This window comes from Tamandua tetradactyla, chromosome 5 (assembly GCF_023851605.1).
Source record: "Tamandua tetradactyla isolate mTamTet1 chromosome 5, mTamTet1.pri, whole genome shotgun sequence".
Classification (NCBI taxonomy): domain Eukaryota; kingdom Metazoa; phylum Chordata; class Mammalia; order Pilosa; family Myrmecophagidae; genus Tamandua; species Tamandua tetradactyla.
Genome location: NC_135331.1, coordinates 119,647,939 through 119,673,324, shown reverse-complemented (window position 1 = coordinate 119,673,324; position 25,386 = coordinate 119,647,939). Strand labels below are relative to the sequence as shown.

At 36.9% G+C, this 25,386-nt stretch overlaps 1 protein-coding gene across 1 annotated transcript in view; it reads left to right on the top strand.

Moving 5' to 3' along the window:
• The window catches only part of EYS (EGF-like photoreceptor maintenance factor), a 1,737,133-nt gene that overhangs the window by 1,586,670 nt on the left and 125,077 nt on the right, over positions 1-25,386 (top strand). The window contains 1 exon segment of the mRNA XM_077159432.1: positions 16,698-16,880. Coding sequence (XP_077015547.1) covers positions 16,698-16,880 — 183 coding nt within the window.

Here is a 25,386-nt window from a genome sequence, read left to right as displayed (position 1 = left end):
TAAGTGTGGCTGAGCAATGAATTTATTGGTCTTTTGTAATTCTTTCTCTGCAAACCTCCAATTCATATCATGTGCCCGTTTTCATTTGTGGGCTGTGTGCGCTGAAGCTGTCTCCTACCAGATCCTGAGAACAGATTGTTAGCATCTCTTTCCAACTTCATGTTCAGTTTGTAGCTTGAAATTGGCCATGGCGGAAATCTTTACAACATGGAAATCAGCTAACACTACAAATCAGGGCTTCCTCCACCACACCCAGAGATGTTTGTTAAACATTTACCAGCATACATTGCTTGAACTGCCTGTCTTTGCTTTACAAATCTGAGTGAGCTCTATTATTAGGGGAAATGTGTTTTGGCTATCTTGCCTGTTGTGATAAAAGGATGTCTCCTTCTCCATTTGTCTTTTTCTTAGCAATAACTTTTCGGCATTTAATTCACTTACCATGAAATTCACCCTTTTAAAGTGTGCGATTCAGTGGTTCTTAGTATATTCAGAGTTGTGCAACCATCACCACTAATTTCAGAACATTTTCAGCACTCCAATAAGAAGGCTTCATGCCCACTTGTTTTCACTAATCATCACCCCTTTCGCCCAGTCCCAATAGATTAAGCCCACTAATCTACTTTCTTTTCTATGCATTTGCCTATTCTGGACATTTCATATAAATGAAATCAAATAACATGGCCTTTTGAGACTGGATTCTTTCACTTAGCATCATGCTTTTGACATCCATCCATGTTGTAGCATGTGTCAGTACTTCATGTATTTCTGATGGGAATGTAAAATACTGCAGCCAATTTGGAAAACAGTTTAGCAGTTTCTCAAAGTGTTAAATGTAGAGTTATCATATGACCCAGAAAGTCTACTCCTAATCACATAATCTAGAGAACTGAAAACATATGTCCATAAATCCATACATGAATATTCATGGCAGCATAATTCAGAATAGCCAAAAAAAAATGGAAACAACTCAAAAGTCCATTAGCAGATGAGTAGATAATCAGAATGTCACATATATCAATGAAATATTATCTATTTGACTTTGGCTTTGTTTTCCCACATTTTGGGCATAAAGAAACTTTTGAAATTTTAAGTAGCCAAACTCATCAATGTTTTTTATTTTCTTTTTTTAATGTCCAATTCAGAAAGATTATAAACATATTGACCCATCATTTTTATTTCTAAAACATTCAGTGTTTCATTTTTAAGGTAAAATCTTTGATTCAGCTGGAGTTTATTTGGGGGGAAAGCATTTATTTGGGGATATTTTTCTCACTAAGTTGAAAAGCAGCTCTTATCATAATAAAAATTTTCCAGGGGCGGGCAACAGTGGCTCAATGGCAAAGTTCTTGCTTACAGTACCAGAGACCCAAGTTCGATTCCCAGTGCCTGCCCATGCAGAAAAAAAATTTCCCAAATGTATTTCTATCTAATCCTGGACTCTCAGTTCATGCCTACCTTCATATATTTCAATTAAGATTACATTGAATTGATAAAATAATTTCATGAGAATTGTCAGGTTTACCATATTGAAACTTCCAATTCAAGATCATGTGTATTTTATTTTGTGTTCCTCAATGATTTTAAAGTTTTCTCTGTTTAGAACCCACAATCGTATATAAAACTTAAGTTGTAAATGGAGAGAAGAGATTCTGAAAATTTATTTGCCTTTATTCCAGCTCCAACCTGTCTCTTCTGAGGGCTGGTAGGCAAGTTGGCAAAAGTGAAGTCTCGTGTTCTAGGGAAATACCAGCAGGGTAGAATGGAGTGCTTACTCATTGTGCCTTCTTCCATATGGATCAGGCAAGAGCCTAAGCTCTGAAACAAGACTGGAACCCAGAGGAAAAATGAAGTATTAGAATTTAGTACTGATATTAATATTTTTTTCAAAAGAAACCATTATATAAATAAAAATAATGTAGGAAAGGGGAATTATGAAAGACAGAGCCAAAAGAAATAGCATAGAAACAAAGATAAAATATAGGAATTAATTTTCATCTTAAGATTTTAGAACAATACTGAAATAAACCAAAATAAATTAGAAAAGTGGCACTATTGATGTAGCTGAAATAAACTAGAAATAAAGTATAAACACCTCGATTATTTTTAAATTTCAAAAAAATTAAAATCCTTGATAGTCTGTTAAAGCAAGAAGATTAATATTAAGATTTAGGATGAGAATGTAATATGATTATAGATAAAGGAGAATTTTTAAAATAGAAACTAAAATATGTATGGCCATTGCAAACAAACTTTAAAACTTGAAGAAAATGCATATTTTCTATCAAACTGCAATTATCCAAATTGGCCCTAGACATGAAAATCATTTTTTCAATTGCCATATTAGTATCTTAGAATGTAATTTAAAATCTACTATTGAAAAAGGGCATCATGATATGTGCTTATAGGTAGTCTAATACTTTTAAAGAACAGATTCTTTCAGCATTACTTATATTTCTCCAGGCCACAGGAAAAGGTGGATGCTTCCCAACTCATTTTATTAAGTCAGCATGTTAATACAAGAAAAGACAACCATACACCCATTTCACTCAATCACTACAGATGCAAAAGAAACTATATATTAGCAAATATAATCCAGCAGTGTTTCAATATATTATATTTTATGACTAACTTGGAAATGTTTTAACAGTACAAAGGTGATTCAATGACAGGAAATTTATCAGCATAATCCAAAATCAAGTAAACAAATTAAGAGAAAATATTTTATGATTATATTAATAGATACTGAAATGTCATTTGGTAACGCATTCAACCAATTGATCAGGTGTGTTTTGTTGCTTTATTGTTTCTAAGAACATAAAACATAGAAACAAAAACTAAAAATAGAGTGAACATCCTAAAATTTAATAATAACTATTAAATAAAGCCTAGCTTAAAACCAAAAGGATATGTTATTCTTAAAGGTGAAACATTAAAACCTCTTCAATCAAAATTAGTATTTTAACAAGAATGAGTGCTATTACCACTATTCGCCATTGTCTTGGGAGGTCCAAGCAAATGCAATGAGGAAAAAAAGAAATTAATCAATACTAGCACTAAAAAAGAAGATACAAATCTGTCTACTGTTGATGATATAAATTTAATGAAAACATTTGGTGCTGTGCCTATTTACACGACAAAAATAAAAATCAATCACTTTTCTTCATAATAACATAATCATATGTAAGCATAAAGCAACTTCATTTATCTTCTGTTACCCCTTTAATTTGCTCAGTGGTGCTAGTTCTTCCTTTTACCCTCAAAGGAAAATTCAGACATGGTCATTCTTAGGTCACAAAATCACGAAATATTGATTCCCTTTAGTAATTAATGTGTCCATTTTTATGTAATTGGCAAATCTACCTGCTTTAAACTTCATGCTCTATCTTTCCCCATTTGAAACCAAGACAGAGAGAAAATCTAAAGTAAGGGAAGCAGGAAACTCAAATTCTTCCACTCCTTCTTAAGCAACCACTGTTTCTAACCCTTTAACATGATACTCAGGAAGAGGAATAAAGGATAAAAACTTCTTTCTTGGCAACACAGTTTACGTTGACCTAGCATCACCACTCTCTGGATTTGACAGATGTTTAAGTCACTCTTGTCTGTAAGGCACTTTCATGGTTTCTTTGCTGGCAATCTCCTACCTGTGATTGCTTTGCTTTAGGAATAGGCTTCTGTACTCCCAGTTGGTTACTTGCCCTTTCTTCAATCTCTAGCAACCTAGTGATATCTCCAATAACTTCAAACATCAGTCAACACATAGAGCACCTACTATGTGCCAGTCTCTGTTCCAAGCACTTGGAACACAGCAGAGAACAAAAGGGACAAAATCTTAGCTTTGCAGCTTACATTTTTGGGGGTGGGGATACATTCTAGTGTACTGTGTAGTATGTTAGAAAATAAACGCTATGGAAAAAAAAATAGAGGAGAAAAAGGGAAAGAGGAAATGTCAAGGAGGGAAGCAGGGGAAGGATGCAATCAAGTAGGGTGGATGGTAGAGATCTCAAATTGTAAGGGAGGTTTAAGCAAACTGAAGGTGGGAGAATTAACCAGGTAACTCTCTGGAGGAAGAGTGTTCCTTCCTCTAGGGCAAGTAAGCTGTGAATATGAATGAGGGAAAAAAATTACATCTTTTTATGCTCTCCAACAAAATGTAGGCAACAAACCACAGTAGTATTATAAATACCAGTGACCATGTCACCAAGAGAAAGTGGATCCCTTTATAGCCACATTACAGTTATTATACACTATGTTAAAATATTTTGTACTCCTCACAATTTGAAATTGCTGTCATTATTATACATGCTGCTAGATCTTATTGAAACTCATTATGATAGAAGAGTAATTTTACTTTATGACAAAATTTTCTACTATTTTTATAACTGTATCTCAGTAAAGTTGGTTTGCTTTATTTATTATTTTACTTCATTAATTTAGTAACATTCTGGAAAGGTTCCCATCCGCTCCACTATGCCGCTAAAAGGGCTTGTGATGAGTGTGTACACACACACACACACATACACACACACACACACACACACATACACATACAAGTGGAAAAGTCTGCTCTGGGGCACTGCCTCTTAAATCTAGAGGTAAGAGTTGATAAAGGGAAATGCAGATACAATGAAATACCACCTCACACCTCTAAAAATGGCTGCTATTAAACAAACAGGACATTATAAATGTTGGAGAGGATGTAAAGAAATTGGGACACTTATGCACTGCTGGTGGGAATGTATAATGGTGCAGCCACTATGGAAACAGTTCCCTAGGAAACTAAATATCAAGTTGTCCTATGCCCCGGCATTGGCATTACTTGGTATACACCCAGAAGAGCTAAAAGCAATGACACAAACAGACATTTGAACATCAATGTTCATAGCAGAATTATTCACAATCACCAAAAGATGGAAACAAACCAAATGTCCATCAACAGATGAGTGGATTAACAAAATATGGTATATACATACGATGGAATATTATGCACCAGTAAGATGAAATGATGTCCTGAAGCACATGACAAGATGGATGAGCCTTGAGGACACAATGCTGAGTGAAATTAGGCAGATGCAGAAGGGCAAATACCATATGATTCCACTTTTATGACAATGGTAAAGATAAAATCAGATGCTTATAATACAGAAAATATGGAACTTACAGATACAAAGAAGCTAGAGATGGATGAATGGTTAGCTAATGAGGTTGAACTCCAGTATAAGGGAATAGCCAGAAGTGAAGGTGGTTCTCTAGTGATATTGCCATATTGAAGTGAACAAGATTGAAAGGGGTTGTATGTATGGACCTATGTGTCCCACTGATGAACACTAGAGATATAAATTAGTTCTTGTAATAACTACTTCAAAGGTATGATTCATGTACAAAGAGTGCTTAAGTCCAGGATGCAGGGGGAAAACTGCTATTGCATGCTACAGGCTACATTTAAAAGGAAAACATCAGCACTACCACAGCAGAGGTAAATAGTGGGGGGAGGGACAAGAGTTAAGAGGAGGTTTAGATTTCCTATTTGGTGAGTGTGTTTTTTGGTTTTCTTTCTCTTGGGAACAATGAAATGATCTAAAATTGAGAGTGTTGATGATCTGTCGCTTTGGGCATTTTACATGATCCCTGATGAATGCAGGTGGCTGAAGGATGCACTGACTGAGAACAGATTGGTGAACAATGGTGTATACTTATGGATGAGTGTTGTGCTGCTACAAAAAAGGAACAAAGTCATGAGGCATGCAATGATGTGAATGAACATGTGGAACATCTGATGAGGCAAAATAAGCCAAAAACAAAAGAACAACAATGGTATGGTCTCCTTTAGAAAATGCTTACAAGAAAACAGGGGCCTAGATTGTAAGCCTTTATAGCAGACACATTTAGTCCGGAGTGGTAATTATTATTTCTGGATTTCAAGAGTCTGCTATATAATTTGATATTTAGAGATAAGAATGAAGCCGATCAGGTTGGGGCTAAAGTATTTCAGAACACAGAGATAAAGAAGACAATGTCTATATTTTAGAACTACACACACTCTTTGAGTCAAAGGAAGAAAGGTTTATTTGGCCTGGAACTGAAATTTTCTGTAGCACATAATCTAACTCAACCTATCTGTATAGCTCATTTGAACAATTGAAACACAGGGAGCCCAGAATAAGAAAGAGGTCCTTTAATCCTGTATAGCTTAATGTAATGCCTGGATGCATCCTAGAGTATATTAAGCAGATAATCAAAAAGTATTGGCAAAGTCCCTTGAGGTGTGGGAGAAAAAAATATGTAACTATATTTTTTATATAGCAAATATATATATATTTTATATATCAAAAATACATATATTTTATGTATCAAACTATAGGGGCACCCAAATCAATAGGCCACCCCCTTGATCTTGAGGTTTACTCTTGTGAAGCTTATGTAGGTAGTGGAGAAGCTTAGCCTACCTGTAGGTATGCCTAACAGTTACTTCTGGAGGACCTCTTTTGTTGCTCAGATGTGGCCTCACTCTCTCTTAGCCCAACTCTGCAAGTGAATTCATTGCTCTCCCCACTATATGAGACATGACATCCAGGGGTGAAAGTCTCCCTGGCAATGTGGAAGATGACTCCCAGGGATGAATCCAGCCCTGGCACCAGGAGATCAACAATTCCATCCTGACCAAAAGGGGGAAAAGAAGCTAACTAATAAAGTAACAGTGGTAGAGAGACTTCATGTAGAGTCGAGAGGCTACTCTGGAGGTTGCTCTTATGTAAGCCTCAGTTAAACACTACTACCTATCACAACCTGCCAAACCCCAGTGAGGACCATTCCAGCCAATCCTAGAGAACACCTAGGGCAATACAGAAGATTCCACAAGGGTTCCATGAACTAATGTTACTTTCCAGAAACCTACAACCTCCAGATGCATCCCTGGACCAGATAAGTCCTGAAACCTAGAGGGCCCAGCATCTCCGGGACATCAGATAGTTCCATCTCCCTACCCCATATTAGTGATAGACCCTTCTAAGGTGTAAAAGTTAGAATTGCCTTATCCAAACACCCCTAAAGAGAGGGATAGAAAGATCTAGGGTGATGGTGGAGTTATACAGAGAAGATAGGATTTAACAAATGAATATGATTACTGAATCATTAAATTGATATCTCTTTTAGTCTCCAGCATTAGAGCAACTAGAAGTAAAAAACTAAAAGTGCAGAATCGTAACCCATGTCAAACTCTGAAATATGCTCTACAACTAATTGTGGTACTGTACTTTGAAATTTATTGCTTTTTTGTATATATATATTATTTTTCACAAAAAAAGAAAGGAAAAAAGTCCATTGTCATGATAAAAAAATGTTTAAGCCTTCTAGCCTCCTATATTCTGGAGCAGAAACAAGGAAAAATCTGAGGATCGTATGGTAGCCCATGACAAACTCCGGGATCTGTCCTGTAACTTCTTGCTGAAGAGTGCTTTGAAAACTATTGCTTTTTTATTTCTTTGCTTTGTATATATGTTATACTATACAATAAAAAAATTAAAACAAAAAGTTGATGGTGGCCTCATGAAACCCCAGACAACAGGCCTACCATGCCCAGTTCTCTCAGGAATGAAATCTTGCATCACCAAACCAGTATAGAACGAGACTGGCCTCAGGGTTGGTTGAAAGCAAGGAGAACAGGGAATGAAGGATTTAGATTTATTTTCTCTACGTGGAAGGAGACAGTAGTCAAGGAGGAAAATCAATAAATGCCAAAAGTGACCTCCTAATCATTGTAGCCTCAGATTTTCTTTCATTGCTGTGTGTGATAGTCATTTACCTGTTTGCTCTCAAATCCATTTCTCATCCTTGTACAAAATCTATTTTTCCCTGGCCAGGGGGTGGCCCTGACAAGAGACTGAAAGGTAAGAGGGATAAAGATGCCAGAGTATTTCTTCCCCTACCCTCTGCTTCTGGTGGAATCTCCAACAATACCTGTACCTGCTATTGGTTCCAGCTGCCCCTTGACAGACCTCCTATCCCTAGCCGAGGACCTGATCGAGTAGCCTAGTCACGGATACAGCTCCTGCCAAGTGGTCTGAGCTCCTGGGCTTTTGTAACACTGTGTCTTCCCTTCATCCTTTCAGCCTCCTGGTGTCTTTTCTGTTCTCCCTTTCTAATTGGCACCTTATATTTAGTTCCTTTTTTTGGACTATCTCATGTGGGCTCTGATGAGCAAGAAAGCACAATGCAATCGGCAATATCATTGATATTGTCACCAAGAAAAATCAGATACCTCCATATAACATTACACATGTCCTGGTCTGTATATAAGGTATTTGGCTTTAGTGACCATAAAATTTAGTCTGTGTCAGAACAGGTTGACAACATAAATAAGAGGAGTGACGGACATAATGCAGAAATCAATGGACTTGGAACAATGCAATTAAAAAGAAGACTTTAAGAAGGTGCTTCCTTCGAGAAAGGACTTAGATTTTTTTTGGTTAAATATGGAATTTTTAAATCATTTTACAAAGAAGTTTTGATTTGAGAATGCAAGTATGAGAAGAAATTTGCACATTGACACTGGGCAACCGAAAGTCTGTTAGAAGCATTTGTTAGGTATTGTGTTTCGGTTTGTTTTTGTGTTTTGCCGTACAGTACCTGGATTTCTTTCTCATTTCTGTGCACCCACATGACCTAGGTGGAAAATGCAATACCCTCTCCCAGGACTTGAACTCTGTGCAAGTTACCCAAATACAGAATGATATTTAGAAATTTTTTATAGCCTCACTTAGCTGGCTAGATGGTTAGGACGCCAGAAGATGCATTTGACATCACTGTGCACACAATGTGTGCTCAGCTATGTTTGTGCTGCCCACATTCATTTGTTCCTTCCTGTTTTCCCACGGGATTCTCCACCTTCCTATTGATGGCTATGAGCTGGTCTATCTCTGCCCATAAATTCCTTTCCTGCTTATGATAGTTAGGGTTGGTTTCTGTTACTTCAATCAAGAAACCTAAGCAACACCGTTTTACTCCAGCTATTTCAAGCTATAGCATATTATCATATTTATCACTACCTTCTTCCACTACCTATTCATTGTTCCTTTTACCCTCAGCAAGCGCCTAAGCTGGCCATCATTCTTTCTTGGTGGCATCTCACCTTCATTCCTGAAGTTTCTGGGCCTTTAGCAGTCCTTCCTGGATTGGATTTGCAATTTTCCACTGACTTTAATCCTAGGGCATTAAACCCCAGTACTAACAGATGCCCTAGGGAAGCTCCTGTACTCCAGGAAAACTCTTCTTTACCTCCATTCTGTAGTTGCAGTCCTAGTCCCCTAGATACAGCAAATATTTCATATCACTATATTTTCTAATTGATAGTTGTTTGCATTGTGGCTCTTTAATTCTTTAAGTCTTTTGAATGTGTGTGCAGTTTTGTTATAAACCATTATCATTTGAGTCAGGCACCTACCCACCATTAGTACATGAAGTCTTGGGGCCATTAGATGCAGCAAGAACTTTTCCAGTCAAAATAATGCCCCAATGTGAACTTTAAACTTCAAAATCATGGCTGATGATTTCCCTTTGTCCTTTTAGTTATTTTACTCTGGTGCCATATTTATGAATATAAAATCTTCCCTTGATTTTATGCCTTTTAAACATCATATGTTCTAGTCCCTAGAAATGAGTCCGTTTTTCTGCAAAATGCTGCTTTTTTTTCTAGGACTTCAAACAGCTAAACTGTGGATGTCTTAAACCTATTTTTGCCCTCCAGTATCTCCCATAAAGACTACTTTCTTTCCTCTCTCTCACAATTAGAGCATGCACTGCTTTTTAATAAACTAGGCTTATTAATTTGGGTCCTTGTGAGAGTTTTGCTTTTCCTAACCTGTTCCTATACAATGCCAAAACCAAAATGAAATTTATAGTTAACTGTCTAGAATATATGTCTGTATACATATTATATACATGAATGTATCTCCACAAATTTAAGTACTTAGAAATCTTTTAAAGACGTACGTATCTTTTTTTAACCACTATTTTTTCATTCATATTCTCTGCATATTAGAAAACAATTAAGTTCCTATCAAAACTTATCTGTTAATAAATTCACTAGTATATATTGAGTACTACTGAAATTGTCTGGCATTGTGCAAGGCAATTAGTATGTATTTACCTTTCTATTAAATAAGGAGCAAAGAATATGAAAGTCCTAAGAACTTGCATGAGTCTACAGCCCAGAACTTGGGGGAAAATGGAATAAAATTGTATGAAATCACTTTAGGAGGAGCACAAATTTTAGCTAAGTAAAATATCTACCAATGACTTTCAATCCACCAGTGTTCTGAATATTCTAGCCATAGTGAGTTGAGTTATATCCTCTGAAAACACAAATTCAAGTCCTAGCCCCAGGTCCTATGGATATGAACTCATTTGTAAATACCCATCTTTGAGGATGTTATTAATTAAGGTGAGGCCAAACTGAATCAGGTTGGGCCTTACTCCAATATTACTGAAGTCCTTATAAGCAGAGGAAATTTGGACACAAGGAAGAGACAAAGGAGAAATAACTCAATGTTTCCCTCCATAGGATGGTGATAGATGTTAAGTTATGGATTGCTGGCAAGGTACCACCAAAATGCTACAGATTTCAAAGAAAGGAGAGCTTGCTAATACCTTGATCTTGGATTTCTAGTTTCCAAAACTGAGAAACAATAAATTCCTGTTGTTTAAGCCAATTTGATTCCTGTGGTCCTTTGATCTTAGAAGCTCTGGCAAACTAAGACACCAACCATCAAAGGAAGGTAGCATAACATGTAAAGTTCAAATATTGACTCTGCCACTTTTGAGCTCTGTGACTTTGGACAAGTTATTTAACCTTGCTGAGCCTCAGTTTCTTCATCCATAATGTAAGAATAAGAACATTTCATTGGAATGCTGTAAGAAATATAATTTTTAGATAGGGCCCTGAACAGCTGGAATATATTAGGTACTATAATTGCTCTTATGTCTATTACTTTGGAGTATAAAAACAACTTTCCAGACATGTAGCTTATAGAAATGATAGATCAAAAGCTAAAAAATTATTTCCGCTGAATTCAACCTCAAGGTATCTTAATTTTTTAATTCCATTCTAAAAAGCCACCGGCATGAAAAACCTCATAAATTAGGAGTGAGAAAATGTACATGACACATCAGAGTTCTAGAATATCCCAAGTGTTTAATATGTAAGGACATTTTCAAAATAAACTGCAAATCGAAAATATTTAATTCAGTATAAATATGCACAGTTTATGCAATATTAATTATGGGGAAATGCTGAAATTTTGCCATTCTCACAATTTATGTCTTTAACTATAAATTCAGATATTACAATGTGAATCCATATATTTTAGGGATTTTTTTTCTTTTTTGACAGTTCATGATACTGTAAAACATCCTACCAATACCTAGTTCAGATTTAAAGCAGTACTTTGAAAAGCCAGAAGATGGCACTAATTACTAAGAATTATGCATCTAAGGAAAATGTGTTGCTATGGATGGTGATCATTTATAGTTTCCCTTACTATTGGGAATAAGAATGTTCTACATTAAGTTTTCTTATTTTAATGTGAAATTGCCTGCTCTTAACTTTTCCCTGACAATGAAACACATAAAAGGAGAAGTGAGAATGGTGGGAATTAAATATATGCAAGGAATATTTGAATGATTTAGCATGAGCAGAAATTAGCTACCAAGCAATCATATTTATGTCATGTTTTTGACATGACATAATGTAATATTTACATTTGAATAGAAAGCCTAATTTTATTCATGTGGTGAATATCTTTACCTTGGTTCAGAAAAAAAGATGGCCTGTTTTCTATACAAGTCACCTTGCCTATTGCTGTTAATATCTCAGAAAAGACATATATATTCCTTTTAAAGAAAAATCAGCTTTATAGATCACTACTTCTTTATTTCTAAATAATAATATTAAATAGTATGACGCATACACCACAGGAGAAGGTTCAATAATAGAAACAACAACAACAACAATAATCATGTATATGATTTCGTAACCTAATTTCATCTGAGCAAGATATTAAGCTAAATCTATTGTGATCTTACTAAAAATGAGTTATTTAAGAACCAAGAGAGAAGGAGACATGCTATCCTCAAATTTGCAAAGGAAATGAGGGGAGGAAAGCAGTGGTCCTGAAGTTTTTCAAATTTGTCCATCTGCCCTAGGGTAGATTAATTTCCCTGGCATAATTAAATGTGTACTTTGAGGTACTATATGCTGCTGAACATCACGCTTGCAAAACCGGCACACTGAAGTCTTTGAAAATCGGCAGCTTCCCAGGGAAAATCTATCTACCATCTGCTTGTTTCATTAAAATACGTAATTGAGGAGGAAGAACTGAAATGGATTTTCACTAGTCCAGAGCTCCTGGGTGTCCCCTCTTCAGAGGTTTTATACAGCAGCCTATATAGAAAACAGAACAAAGTAAAATTCAACCACGTGTTTTTGTCTTCTGTATCTGTATAAAAAGAGCAAGGAGTTTTATTTTTAAAAAATATATATTTAGACTAGACAATAGATCTTGAAAACATTATACAGTTTCAAATGTTCTCCTTTAATGAATTTAAGAACTTCTCAATTCCATACTGTAAAATTTTAAACCAGATTATAAGGGAATCTTACAGGTACCTTGTTACTTAAAAGCCAAAATTTTAATTGCCTCAAGAAATATATTTAGCATTTTCAGCTTACAAGTTACAAAAGCGACATTTAAAACAATAGTGCCTTATTTCTCTTCGCTTATTTGGAAGAAAAAAAAGTTGCTTTAGAAAATTTTCCAGGAAACAGAAGTTTATAGTCTGTAGGTGGTATATTTTTCTAAAATATGTATAGCAAGCATAATAGAGCATGTTCTGCAAAGATTATATATTGAAATGATATAGTACTATAATATTATTAAATAAATATTATGACTGCCTCCCTTCAAGCAGGGTTCTTAAGAAAAGTTATGATCCTGGATGACGTCAAGATATGTAAGCTTTTTTTACCTATGCCTGAAATGATTTCAGATCATCATTAGTGATTTTACTTACTTCTTCCACACACTAAATAATCCATCTTTTGGTTAGTTTCCAGTACTCCCTACCTTCTGTATATTCTCAATTCATTGCTGTAACTTTAAAAGAACTGAAGGGGGCAAAAATTTCTTAAAGTTAAGTATGGAAGCCACAAGGCAACTAGGGATTACCAAAGGGAAGAAATACATTTATTAGCCCCAAAGTATTCGTAATATAATGTGTTCAACCTCCTGATTTGATGATGGTTGATGCTCCCAGAAATCTAACCTGGGAATTTGTGTAATAGAGTAACCAAATTAATCAAATATTACCTGGTAATAGATTGCCAAGCTCTTACTATAAGGAACTGATAATAAGCATTTGTGAAATAGAAAGTCTTCTTTCTCCCAATTTGGGTTCCTGCCAATATTCTCCTGCCTGACCCAGTGTAATGGAGGCTGTGCATGGATGAGGACAGAGGGATCTCTCTCCTGGTTCCATAGAAATTCTCGCTCTCCATAGGCTCAAAGCTACCAGAAGACAAAGCAGCTTACAATCACACCTAGGGTTTAGGAAGAATACCTTGCCTGTCAGGAATCAGTTCTCTCTGCAGTGCCATTCAACAGAGAGAGAATGTGAGCCACTTGTGTGATTTTAAGTTTTCCAGTAGCCAGATTTTTAAAAGAAACAGGTGAAGATTATTTTAATAATATATTTTATTGAATCCAATATATAACATATTAGGATATGATTGTGATATTTTATATGTTTTTTTCATATTAAGTACATCTCTGAAGTCTACTGACATTTCAGGTGCTCACCAGCCATGAATGGTGGTCAGCTACAGTACTCAGCAGCACAGTGGACAAAGAAATGCCAAACACCTGACAGATCTCCTGTTTGCATGGTGATTCTCAACCTTCAAAGCATTTCATAATTCTTTTTGATAGTATAAAATTGTTCCTTAAACTTAATTCTGATTGAATACTAGCACTAACACATTTCTGTTATGCAACGGTCTAGATAAATATCACGCCATTGCCTTTTCCAAAGACTTACGCATTAATTTCCTAATATTTACAATTCTGTGTAAACTTAACTCAGTGTTAAATTTCTCGATATCATCAAAAACCCCTTTTTCATTCTTGACCGAAGGTGGTTGATCCTCTACCTCTTTTGGTTCAAACCAAGCTTCACACTAACCTGACAGTGATATTTCTAAAAGGCAAAATGGATTGTTGCCTCACTACTCAAAGATTATGGGGAAAATATCAAGGTCATTATGGACTGACCTCCTGTTGGACTATCTCACTTCATTTACTTCCACTCTCCCTTTTCATACTCTGTTCTAAAATATGCCAACTCCATTAGTTCCCTGAATATGACACACTGCTTTGGTTCTCACACCTTAGAACATGCTGTTCCTCCTACCTGAAGTGATCTTTCCCCTACATCTGTCAGGTGAATTTATGTTCATTAACCAAGCCTCAACTTTCAGTCCAGTTCAACTGAATAAATTTATTGACCATACAATAACTCCTCGAGGTTAGGGACTGTACTTTATTTATCTTCATGGTGCCAGCATCTGACATAGGGTTTGACAGTGAAATGTGTATTTGTTGATCTAATATAAATGTATTAAACATTTAAGTAGATTGTTATAAATTATTAACAGGTAGAAAAGTTTAAAAGAAAGTCATTTCTCTTTCTATTTTAGTATTAAATTTTTATTCTATCTGTATTCCAGTACATTTCATTTCGCTCAGACAACCTATACACAGTACTACTGACAGTGAAATAGCAAATGGAGACATTCATATCACATATATAACCCAAACCACAAATTATTTCATTGCAGAAAAAAAATTATTTAAGGTAATATGTCTTAAAATCTTTACTTCAGATTCCGGTGTGTGTTGAGAAAAATTACACTGCTCCTAGGTTGAACATCCTGTTTTAGTTTCTTGGCTGCTCAAGCAAATGCCATGCAATGGTTTGACCTAAACATAGGTAATTTATTGGCTCACTGTTTTGAGACTGAGAGCTATTCAAATCAAGGCCTTATCAAGGCAATACTGGTGTCCTGGGACTCGCTTTCAGGATCCTTGTCCTTCTTTGCTCCTCTGTCACATGGCAATGCACCTGTCTTCTCCCTTCTCTTCCGGGTTGAGTTGACTTTGAGCTCTTGGTTTCTCCTTGTGTGGCTTTCTCTCCCTCTGTCTGAATTTCGTTCTGCTCATAAAGGACACCAGTAATGGGAGTAAGACCTATCTTGACTGAGTTGAGGCACACCTTAACTCAAGTAACCTCATCAAAATGTTTTACTTACAATGGGTTCGCACCCGCAGGAATGGATTAAATTTAAGAACATGTTTTTCTGGAGTACATAACTCCAAACCACCACACATCCCAAGGAATAAATTAATAAGACTTTAATAAAATATCAAAATGAAGCATTCAACTTATTCCACATCCAAGTTGAATAGTCATGTAGAACAAGTTGAATAGTCATGTGGAACAAGCAAAAATAAAAGTCTGATAACTGGAATCATTTTTCCCAGGATAGCACAATTACTTGTTGTAAAAGTATTATAATCTGAACTAACAAGTGTATAAAGCATTAGGTGCCAGAGAGAATATTTCTTAAGGCTAATGAAAATTCTGGTTTTATGACTTCCCGGGAGATCCAACATCTCTTGAGAAAGAAACAACATAAGGTAATCAAGACAAGATCTTCCTTCTATCAAGTTGTCCCAAAGCAAGAAAATACATGATAAGAACATCCTTTAGTCTGGGAACACTATCCACAACACACAGGGTATTGGGTAAAATTTCCCTTCCTGTTTCCTCTGGCCCTCTTGGAGTGGTGGGAAAAAATCAGCTTGGCGTGACTTGGAAGGAAAAGGCTGGACATAAGAAGTATATAGGCAGAACCAAAAAAAAAAAAAAAAAAAAGAAGAGACCTAACTAACTGCACATCTGCACTAAATTCTAGTTCCTGAACTTATGTTTTCCTGCTTGTACTAAATCTCCCTGCAGTGTCAGGCCTACTGAAATCCATGCTTTCATTATTTCACAATCATCTCAACTGAGTAAGAAGAACATTTCCTATTAAGCAGTAGTTTTTACTTAAAGAAAACTTCTGACCACTCACAACATGGTGATGGAAACTGACCAGCTCATTCCCATTTCCTGACTTCCCTGCCCCTGACCTGTGGATTTGGCTCATATGAAGCTGCAGGATTAGAAAAGCACGGTTTGTTCCCAGCCGTGCGTTCCTCTCCAAATCATACCCAGTGTCTGGATGCCAAGTCATGTTTACAAAGCACCTGAGCAAATACTTTGGCTGCCAGCAATCTTTTCTATTTCTAAAATTAATCTTCAAAATATGGGGTTTTGCTTTTTAAGTAAATTCTTCCTTAGGTAGAAAGGGTATGTGAGTGGAAGGGTTTTACACAAGATCTCAAAACGCTCTGCACTTCCTTTGTTCTGGTTTTGAAATTCCCTACTGAGTCACTTCATTGCTCTATGATGAAGGGCACTTAAATATAATTAATGTGATAGTAAACAGACTATCTGGCCAGATGCATCAGCAAAACCTAACCCTTCTTTTATAAGTACATGTACAGGTTTATTTTAACTGCTTGGTTTGGATTTTTCCACAGCTATTAATATTACCCAGCCGAGGTTCAGTGGCTCGGATGCCTTTGGATACACTTCATTCCTGGCTTATTCACAGATTCCAGACATCAGCTTTGATTATGAATTCCACTTGAAGTTTCGGTTGGCAAACAACCATTCGGCACTGCAAAATAACTTGATATTTTTCACCGGACAGAAGGGCCGCGGTAAGATTAATTGAACCCTCTAGGACCTGCTTAGCTCCTTTAAGAATACTTTAGAGATTCTTCAGCTACACTGTAATCGACCGTGACTAAAGGAAGACATTAGCTGGATGTAGACATCTGCCTGTTTTCTGCCTTGAGCACATTCCTTGTAGTCTAAAGTGTTCGGTGTTTCCCTGACCCTTTCTGACCACTCGCTTGCACCAGCTCTACACCAGCAAATCAAGGGCAAGAATTCCTGCAGGCAAATGTGCAAGTGGAAAAGATGACCAGGTCACATGGAAAGTGATTTTATTGACTTGTCCTTTCCTCTGTTCCTTTCCATTTCCACTATATAAAGAAAGGGGGGAAATTCTCAGAAAGAACATCATTTTACAATGTGTTATGAAGTGGGAAGGGTTGTTGCTTCAAAGAAACCATTCCACATTAAAGGAGGAAGAAACTAAGAAGGAATATCCTTGGCCTATTTAACAAAATATCCAGCATCCTAGAGTTGGTGTGGGTGTTTCGTTCCTTAGGCTGCTTAAACAGATAGCATAAAATGTATTCGCTTAAACAATGGGAATTTTTTCACTTACTGTTAGTGTCCAGGAAAATGCCCAAATCAAGCTTTCTTCCCAGAGACCAGCTGCTGGCAATCCTTGGCTTCTCTGCCACTTAGCAAGGCACAGGGCAGCATCTGCTGCTCTCACCCTTCTGTCCAGGGCTTCCTTGATTTCAGCTTCTTGCACCCTCACTTTGGTTTTCTCTCCTTCTCCCTCTGCCTCTTTTTCTTCATTCCATTTCAAAGGACTCCAGTAAGAGGATGAAGTCCCCACCTGGGCCATGCCTTAAACTGAAGTAACCCTACCACAAGGTCCTACACCCACAAGAACTAATTAGGTTCAAGAACATGAGTTTCTGGGATACACACAGTTCCAAACCACCACACAGAAATCATCTTATAAATTAAATTTACCTCTCAAATAGAAACGAGTTATGCAGATGTGAGATCAAGGAAGAGAACATGTTTTACTCCCAAGTCTACAACCGGTTAACCAATTAAACACTTACCTTCTCTGAACTCAATGGCGTTCTCTATGAGGTCAACATATTAACCTGGCTAAAAGATCTTTCCCTGAACCACAAGTAGTTCTATTATTCTATGGTAAGTACAACATTCTATTCGTCTGAACTCACTCAGTAGCCATCTCCTAATATTGAACATCCTTTCTGTACTAACACATGTCTAAAGAGAGCCCATACCCCAGGTAAAGTGTGGAATGCAACCTCTCAGAACCTCTGTGAGGAGGAGGGCACTTTATCAAGTGAAGCTCAGCTCCAGTCCACTCCAAAACCTGTTCAAGGCTGTTTCTCTTTCCCCTTATCTATTGCTGAAATCTTATGACCTACCTCTTCTCCTGCCTGTAGTTCATTCTCCACACTACAGCCACAATTACATTCTTAAAAGACATAATAGATCTTGTCTGAACATTACTTTAAACCCTCCTGTGGCTGTCAACCACATTTAGAATAAAATCCAAAAGCTTTTCCGTGTTCTAAAAGGGCACAGGACCAGGCCCCTGTCCCCATCTCCAACCTCAGCCAGGCCATCCTCTCAGCACAAACAAGTCTTTCCCTCAGTGCCTTGAGAGGAAATGGCTCTCAGAGCAGTTGAGGGAGCAGACTCGGAGGCCTGACAGGATGCCCTTGAATCCAGTCTCCACCACAACTAAATATGTGTCAATTTACTGTCTCTGTGCCTCAGTTTCCTCATCTGTCTAATGGGTGTAATAAAGCTTTTTTCCCTTCTAGAGTTGTGAGAATTAACATTGTTAATATATAAAGCACACTTAAAATAACATTCAACTCATAATAAACACTCATTTAAAAGTAGTAACTTGTGTTTTCTTAGGGAGGCCTCACCAACAATCTTAATATGTCTTATCCTACCCTACCCAAGTTATGCTCTACCTCAGCTTCTTATTTATCTCCTTTATAGCACTTATCTCGATTTATAGTTCTTTTATCTTTTTTTAAATAGTTTTTTCTTGCCTGTCTCCATTGCCAGAATTGGAGCTTTAGAGGGGCCGGGACAAGTCAGACCTTTTCAACTTTGTACTATACCCACACTTAGCATAGCGCCCAGCACAAAATCAGTGTTGAATGAATGATTAAAAGAACCATACAATAAGAACAGATAACTGTGTGATGTGTAAGTCAGAACACAGTGGTACAAAGGTTCCTATAGAATGGCCAACCTTAGAGCTCCCAGTTCAGATGCTATGTCCTCCATTAGGATTTTCCCAATGGCTACCTACCTGCTTCCCACCTCTGGACCATCTCCACCTCCTCTGAACATTCATAGCCTGCCCTGTCCTTGGGGCATGGACCTTTTGTTACAGGCTTTGGTAGACTACAGGATTCTAGATTCCTCTCCTCATTCACAGAGATGGTGCCCTATTTATTTCCATATTACCACAAAGGCTTCCTTGTTGCTTTTAGTAAATATCTGTTGAACAACTGCTTCTAGGAATAGAGGAAAGAAGAAAGAAGGAATTCATACCCCTACTTCTTTGTTCTGCACATCCTTCATCATATGTTTCCCAGTTATATCCTTCTCATGAGCAGGAAAAAAAAATGGCAAATAAAAAATTAAAGTGAGCCTGGCAGATGCTGGTTTATGCCTTGTTCTAAAATGCTGTTAAATCCTATAAGATTCACAGAAGGAGAATTCAAACAAAGAATAATCCTTTGGCTCTTAAAAGTGCTGCCATCAAATAAACCCTTCAGTACTCTTCCACAAACAACTACAAAATTTTCAAAATAACAACAAAATGTAAAGCAATGTTTGGGCCATAAGATTCCTAAATTGTGAAGTCTTCTGTGTGATATTTCCTGTCCTTCTCCAGTCATCTGCTTTGTATGTAAGGGGATGGATACTAATTCTACACTTGCATTTGCAGACTTACTGTAGTCTAGTCTTAAATAAAGGCTAGACAGCAGGTAGATAAATTGCAGAGCTCCGTCTTCTAATCAGTGAAATAGGAAAATTGAAAATTCCACATCATACCACCTGAGGGAGCAAGAATACCATCTGAAAAAAAATACACCAAAGCACATGAAAGTGCTTTTCAAGGCAATGTTTCTCTTCACACCTATATCAGACATATATGGGGGCAGGGGTGCTGCTTAAATGCTAATTACCAGGCACTCTTGAGTCAAATAATAGAATTTTACCAAGTGCCTTAAGTGCATTTATGCAACTAATATTTACAAGCAAATACTCAAACCTGCTAAATTAAACCACATAAGAGGATGGACAATGCCATATATAGGGATGATTCATCAATTTACATAGCTTAAATTTATTAATTAAGGAACTATGTATCCTTTTAAAGCACATCATTATAATTAATATTATACAATTTGCAGCTGTCTGTTGTATATGAGAGAAAGGATCTGAGTCAATGTTTTTAGCAGTGGTATCTCCACTTTAATATTATTGTTTATTAATAACAATCTCTACCCTGCATCTTGGTTGTTACTATCAAAATCATCATCCCATGTGCTGTGTTTATCTTAGGTTAAAAGATCATTTAAGAAGTCTTATAATTTATACAATAACTTGAAATGTAATCAATTTATAATTTCTGATATGCCCACATAAAAAGGCAAGGGAACATCTTTCCCCAGTATTGACAATGCTTTTCTCTGAGTCCCCCAAAACTTAACACTGGTTTTCCAAGGCTTCATTCTTGAATTCTCTGAATATCTGACCCTGTCAAATAAACGCAGCTTAAAAATGTCTTTCTTGGCTTGTGGTCATAACTTAACCTGCTCTTCCTATTCTTCTGCAGGCTCATTTGGCATTTCTTTCTTTAGCTCTGCTTCCTTTCCTACCTTTGTAATGGATATCTCATAGTTTGACTCTTGTAGAAACCAACCATATGTCCCACAGCAGTCCACAGATGAATATGTTATCTTCCCTTCCTGCATTCTTTCTCTTGATGATTGGCATAAACATTCTGTTTCAACCAGGAACCCAGGAAGCATCCTGGATTTTTTCCTTTTGTTCATTTTAACAAATATTTATTGGGCATCTAGTTGAAGCATTTTCAAGTTGCTAAAGATATAGCTTAAACAAGACTGAAGAGTTTCCTATTCTCTCTCCATTTTATCTGCCACATTGTGTCCATTTTACCAAAATGTGTCCATTTTATCTCCCAATTACCTTTTGTATTTTTCCTTCTCCTTTTTTCTGTCCTCATTGCCCTGCCTTATCTATCAGAGACTAAGGTGGTTCCTGTAAAGATATGTCCCTGTTTTACCCCCTGGAAACTGTGAATGTGACGTTATTCAGAAAAGGGGTCTTTGCAGATGTGATTAAGTTAAGAATCTCAAGATGAGATCACCCTGGATTACCCAGATGGGACCTAAATCCAATGACTAGTGTCTTTAAAGAGCTAGAAGAGGAGAACGCAGAGGAACAGGCCATGGTAGAGATAGAAGTTATGCTGCCACAGCCTAGGAATTCTTGGAGTCACCAGAAGTTGGGAGTGGCAAGGAAGGATTCTCCCTTAGAGTTTTCAGTGGTAGTGCAGCCCACTAACACCTTGATTTCAGACTGTTGATCTTCAGAACTGTGGAGAATAAGTTTCTGTTATTTTAAGCCACTAAGTGTATGGTTACTTGTTAAAACAGTCACAGGAAATTAATAAACAGACTATTGCAATCGCCTCCTTTCAAGCCGCCTCCCAGACATGGCCCTCTCCATCCTCACCTTTTCTAACATACAAGACAAAACGTATCTTGCCTAATCACCAAGTTACATCATAATGTAAGACCTAAGCTCTTTTGTATCATATACACAGACATTTATTCAACCCATGTCCATTTGTGCAATCTCTTTTTACCCCATTCCACCTACACTTGGAAATATTAGTACCTGTGCATATCTTGTATCATGTCACCGTGTCCTCCACTTTTTACTTTTGCACAACTATTCCATCTTCCTGAGCCACTCATGCTTCCCTTACATACTGCTAAAATGCCTTTAATTCTAAAGCCACAGCTCAAAATCTCACTTTTTTGAAGACTTTAACATTTCCAGGAAAACTTAAGAATTAACCTCACTACAGTTCACTCATACTGATTACTCATATTTTATTATAACTGTTTATGAGATCTCTTTGAGAACCACAACTGTGGCTTTCCTTTTTTTCTGTTAATAGTAGATGTCACATGTAGGCACTCATTGCATATTCTGAAAAAATGAATACAAAAATCTTTGGTCTCCATTCTACTGAAACTTACAAGGAGATTTAAAAGGAGAAAATATATACTTAAAAGTTAACAAACAATACTAAACCAGAGGTCAGGAATGGTGTCTGGCGCACACAGCATCTATCATAGCAGCTAACACATACCTGAAATGTAATTATCATTGAATGCATGAAAGTACATAAGTGATAGAACAAAATGAATCTAGAGAGTAGAAATCTCATCCAGCTAGAACAATCAGGAAGTACGTTCCCTTTAGTGTGTTTCTCATCCTTTCCCTTGCATCTCTACCACTGCTCTGCAGTTAGTGTTGCAGCAGCCCAGGTAGCTTTCCCAGTTCCATTTTCTCCCAGCCCAGCCCCAGCTCATCCCTAGCCCAGATGTCTGTATAAATATCCAGATCATCCATCCAACCCCCTCTTTGCTCCCTCCTTCACAGCTTCCTCTTGTCTGGAAGTCTTCCCTGGTGCTCCTCATTCCTCCCAATTCTACGCATCCATGCAACATTCTCTGACTAATCAGGTCTCCTTTTACTCTACCTACAGAAAGGGGCTTTTAGTTTATATCCCATAATTTTACATCCAATTATATGTTATTTTGTCATTCACAATTACTGCTTTGAATTCCATGAAGTTGCCATTTGCGTAAGTCAAAAACATTCAGATAGAGGCCGTTTATAATCTTAATTTTTTTCCCTCAGTGAGATTAATCATAAATTCCTTTAGGGTGAACCATTCAATTTACACGTGCTGGGCACTGTGTAAGAAATCGATCATTGTCTGTTTATTGATTCATTCACTAACTCACAGGCTGTCTGTAGACAGAGCCTCTCTTATTTAGCTAATAATATTGGGTAGGCATAGATCTGGGTATTAGCACAGATGTGAGGGTTCAAATAAAGGGAAGGGGTGGGGCACATGTATCACTGTTTATATCATCAAAAAATAAGTTAAAATCTCAACTCTAGCCTGTATTTAAAAAGTATTATACAGTGATAGAATTTTACAGAAAAAAAATTAACTTCCTGGAAATTTGATCCATGCTCCTTCAATGCTTTATGTGTACAGTGTCCTGTCACGTCATCAGCATGTGCGTCTCTTGTGCTGCGGTGATTATGGAAGGTTGCCTCATATTCCATGCCAAATAATTTTTTGCTTACTTCGAACCTATAGTTATTAACTGTAACAGAAATAAGAAAAAATATAGCTTTATGTTTTCTTTAGGGTAAAAAAAAAGAAATGAATGTCATTTACAATAGAGGAAAAGAAAAAGGAAGTAGAGGAAAAGAAAAATGAAATGCAAAAACCACTTAACTGGGCGGGCCACGGTGGCTCAGCAGGTAAGAATGGTTGCCTGCCATGCCCGAGGACCGGGGTTCAATTCCTGGTGCCTGCCCATGTAAAAAAAAAAAAAAACCAATTAACTCAGTCTATTCTGTATAAGGCCCCGGTACAGATCAGGCAGGAGGAAGAGACACCTGAACAATGAGAGAGCAGGCAATAGGCAATCCCTTAATATAATACATCTCTCAATTCCACAGCACTGAGGCATTTTATAAATACAATGGAGAGTATATGCTCATATTCAATTTTTTTAAATAGGAAAATGTTCATTATTTTCTTCTGTAATCACATCAAGCTGAACAAAATCGTGACGATTTCTTCTTGACAAATTCAAACTATCAAATTGTAGTTTTCGTGGAATTAGAGATCCTGGATTTTAATGACAAAGTTGTAGGATATTAAAATTTTTGAGGTTTTAAGCTAATGGGAAAAAAAGTTAAACTACTTCATTTTTCTAAGATACTCATGAAAATTGTCACATTTGATCAGTGCTCAAGCAGGATTAAAAATAACAAGGATAAGTACATCATTGCAAATTGCAACCACTCACTTTTTAAAAATAAATGTGAAGGGGCAATGTTCATTCAAATATAATTCAATAGGATTAAACTTGGTGTCATAGGCAAATAGGAGGGATAAAGTGCTAATCAATCAATGACAAGCCAAGCCCACACTTTCGCTGTTTGATCTGCACTTCCATTGAGCACATGCAGTTCCCTCTTGTAGATATCCAGTGTGTGATGTCATTACTGGTGGCTACATCCCATATTTTCATGATCTCATCTCTCACTGCAGACAGCAAGAGAGATCCGGATTAGTCACTTTACCAAGTCTCAGACACTCTTGCTCAAGAGATAGGAAATATGGGTGGTATCGAGCACCAATAATGCCTTCTATCACACTCTCTTGTGCTCAGAGACCAGCTTTACATTTGTTGTGACTACTGCCTTTGGTGGCCTGTCTGTCCACCAGAACATCTCAAATAGAGCATCATCTTGATCTGGTCCCAAGTGATAGCCAGTTTACATTGCTTACGTTTAATATTTTAATCCCATGAAGGAAGCCTTAAGTGGTCTCCATTATGCATGCTAGCCAAGGAGGAAGCATCATGATCATGGATGTGTATGATCCTGATGTGTTCAAACTCAGGAATATCCATAGTTATTCCACAGAATGGGAAGCTAAAGGATTGCTGATTTAATCAGAAACCATACATCTCTTATGATGCACAGAGACCATGTACTCTTGAGTTAATTCAAAATCCCCCGTCATCTTAACTTTAGTTTATTATCCCTGAAGCAGACACTGTCATTCCTAATATTGAATAAAAGTGGCTCAAGTATCTAGGATCCTGTACCATTCCATTTGTAATGTTTTGGTGGGTGGGGCTTTCATTCTTTTGGGTTTTGTTTCTCATATATTCACTTAGCTACATTTTTCCTTTGCATCGTTTTAGCTTTGATTCAAACTCCATTATTTTCTTTCGCTATTTTCCTAAAATCCTTCACCCATTATCTAACCCTCAATTTATATCTAATTCAGCTTTCTTCCTAAAAGCTTTTCTCAGAGCCATTTGGACAGTCAGCTAAACTTGACTTATGTTCACCTAGGTGTCTGTGTGTCAGCATTGCTGTACTGCAGTATCAACAGTATTTGATAGAAAAATTCTTCCTCTCTTTCAGAAATCTAAAAGCTTTCCAAGCCCTAGAACTGTCAATGAATGTGTCCATAAAGTGTCTGCATAAGAGTAAAGTTTGCTATAGAACAGAACTCCCATCAGTAACAAGTATTCATTCACTAAGAAAGGTCTATTCAACGAGAGTATCACAGAATTATCTCATGCTCTGCTTACGTCCTTCTCTCCCACCCACAGCAGGAGAGGGAAAAGGGAAAGGAAAAATCCA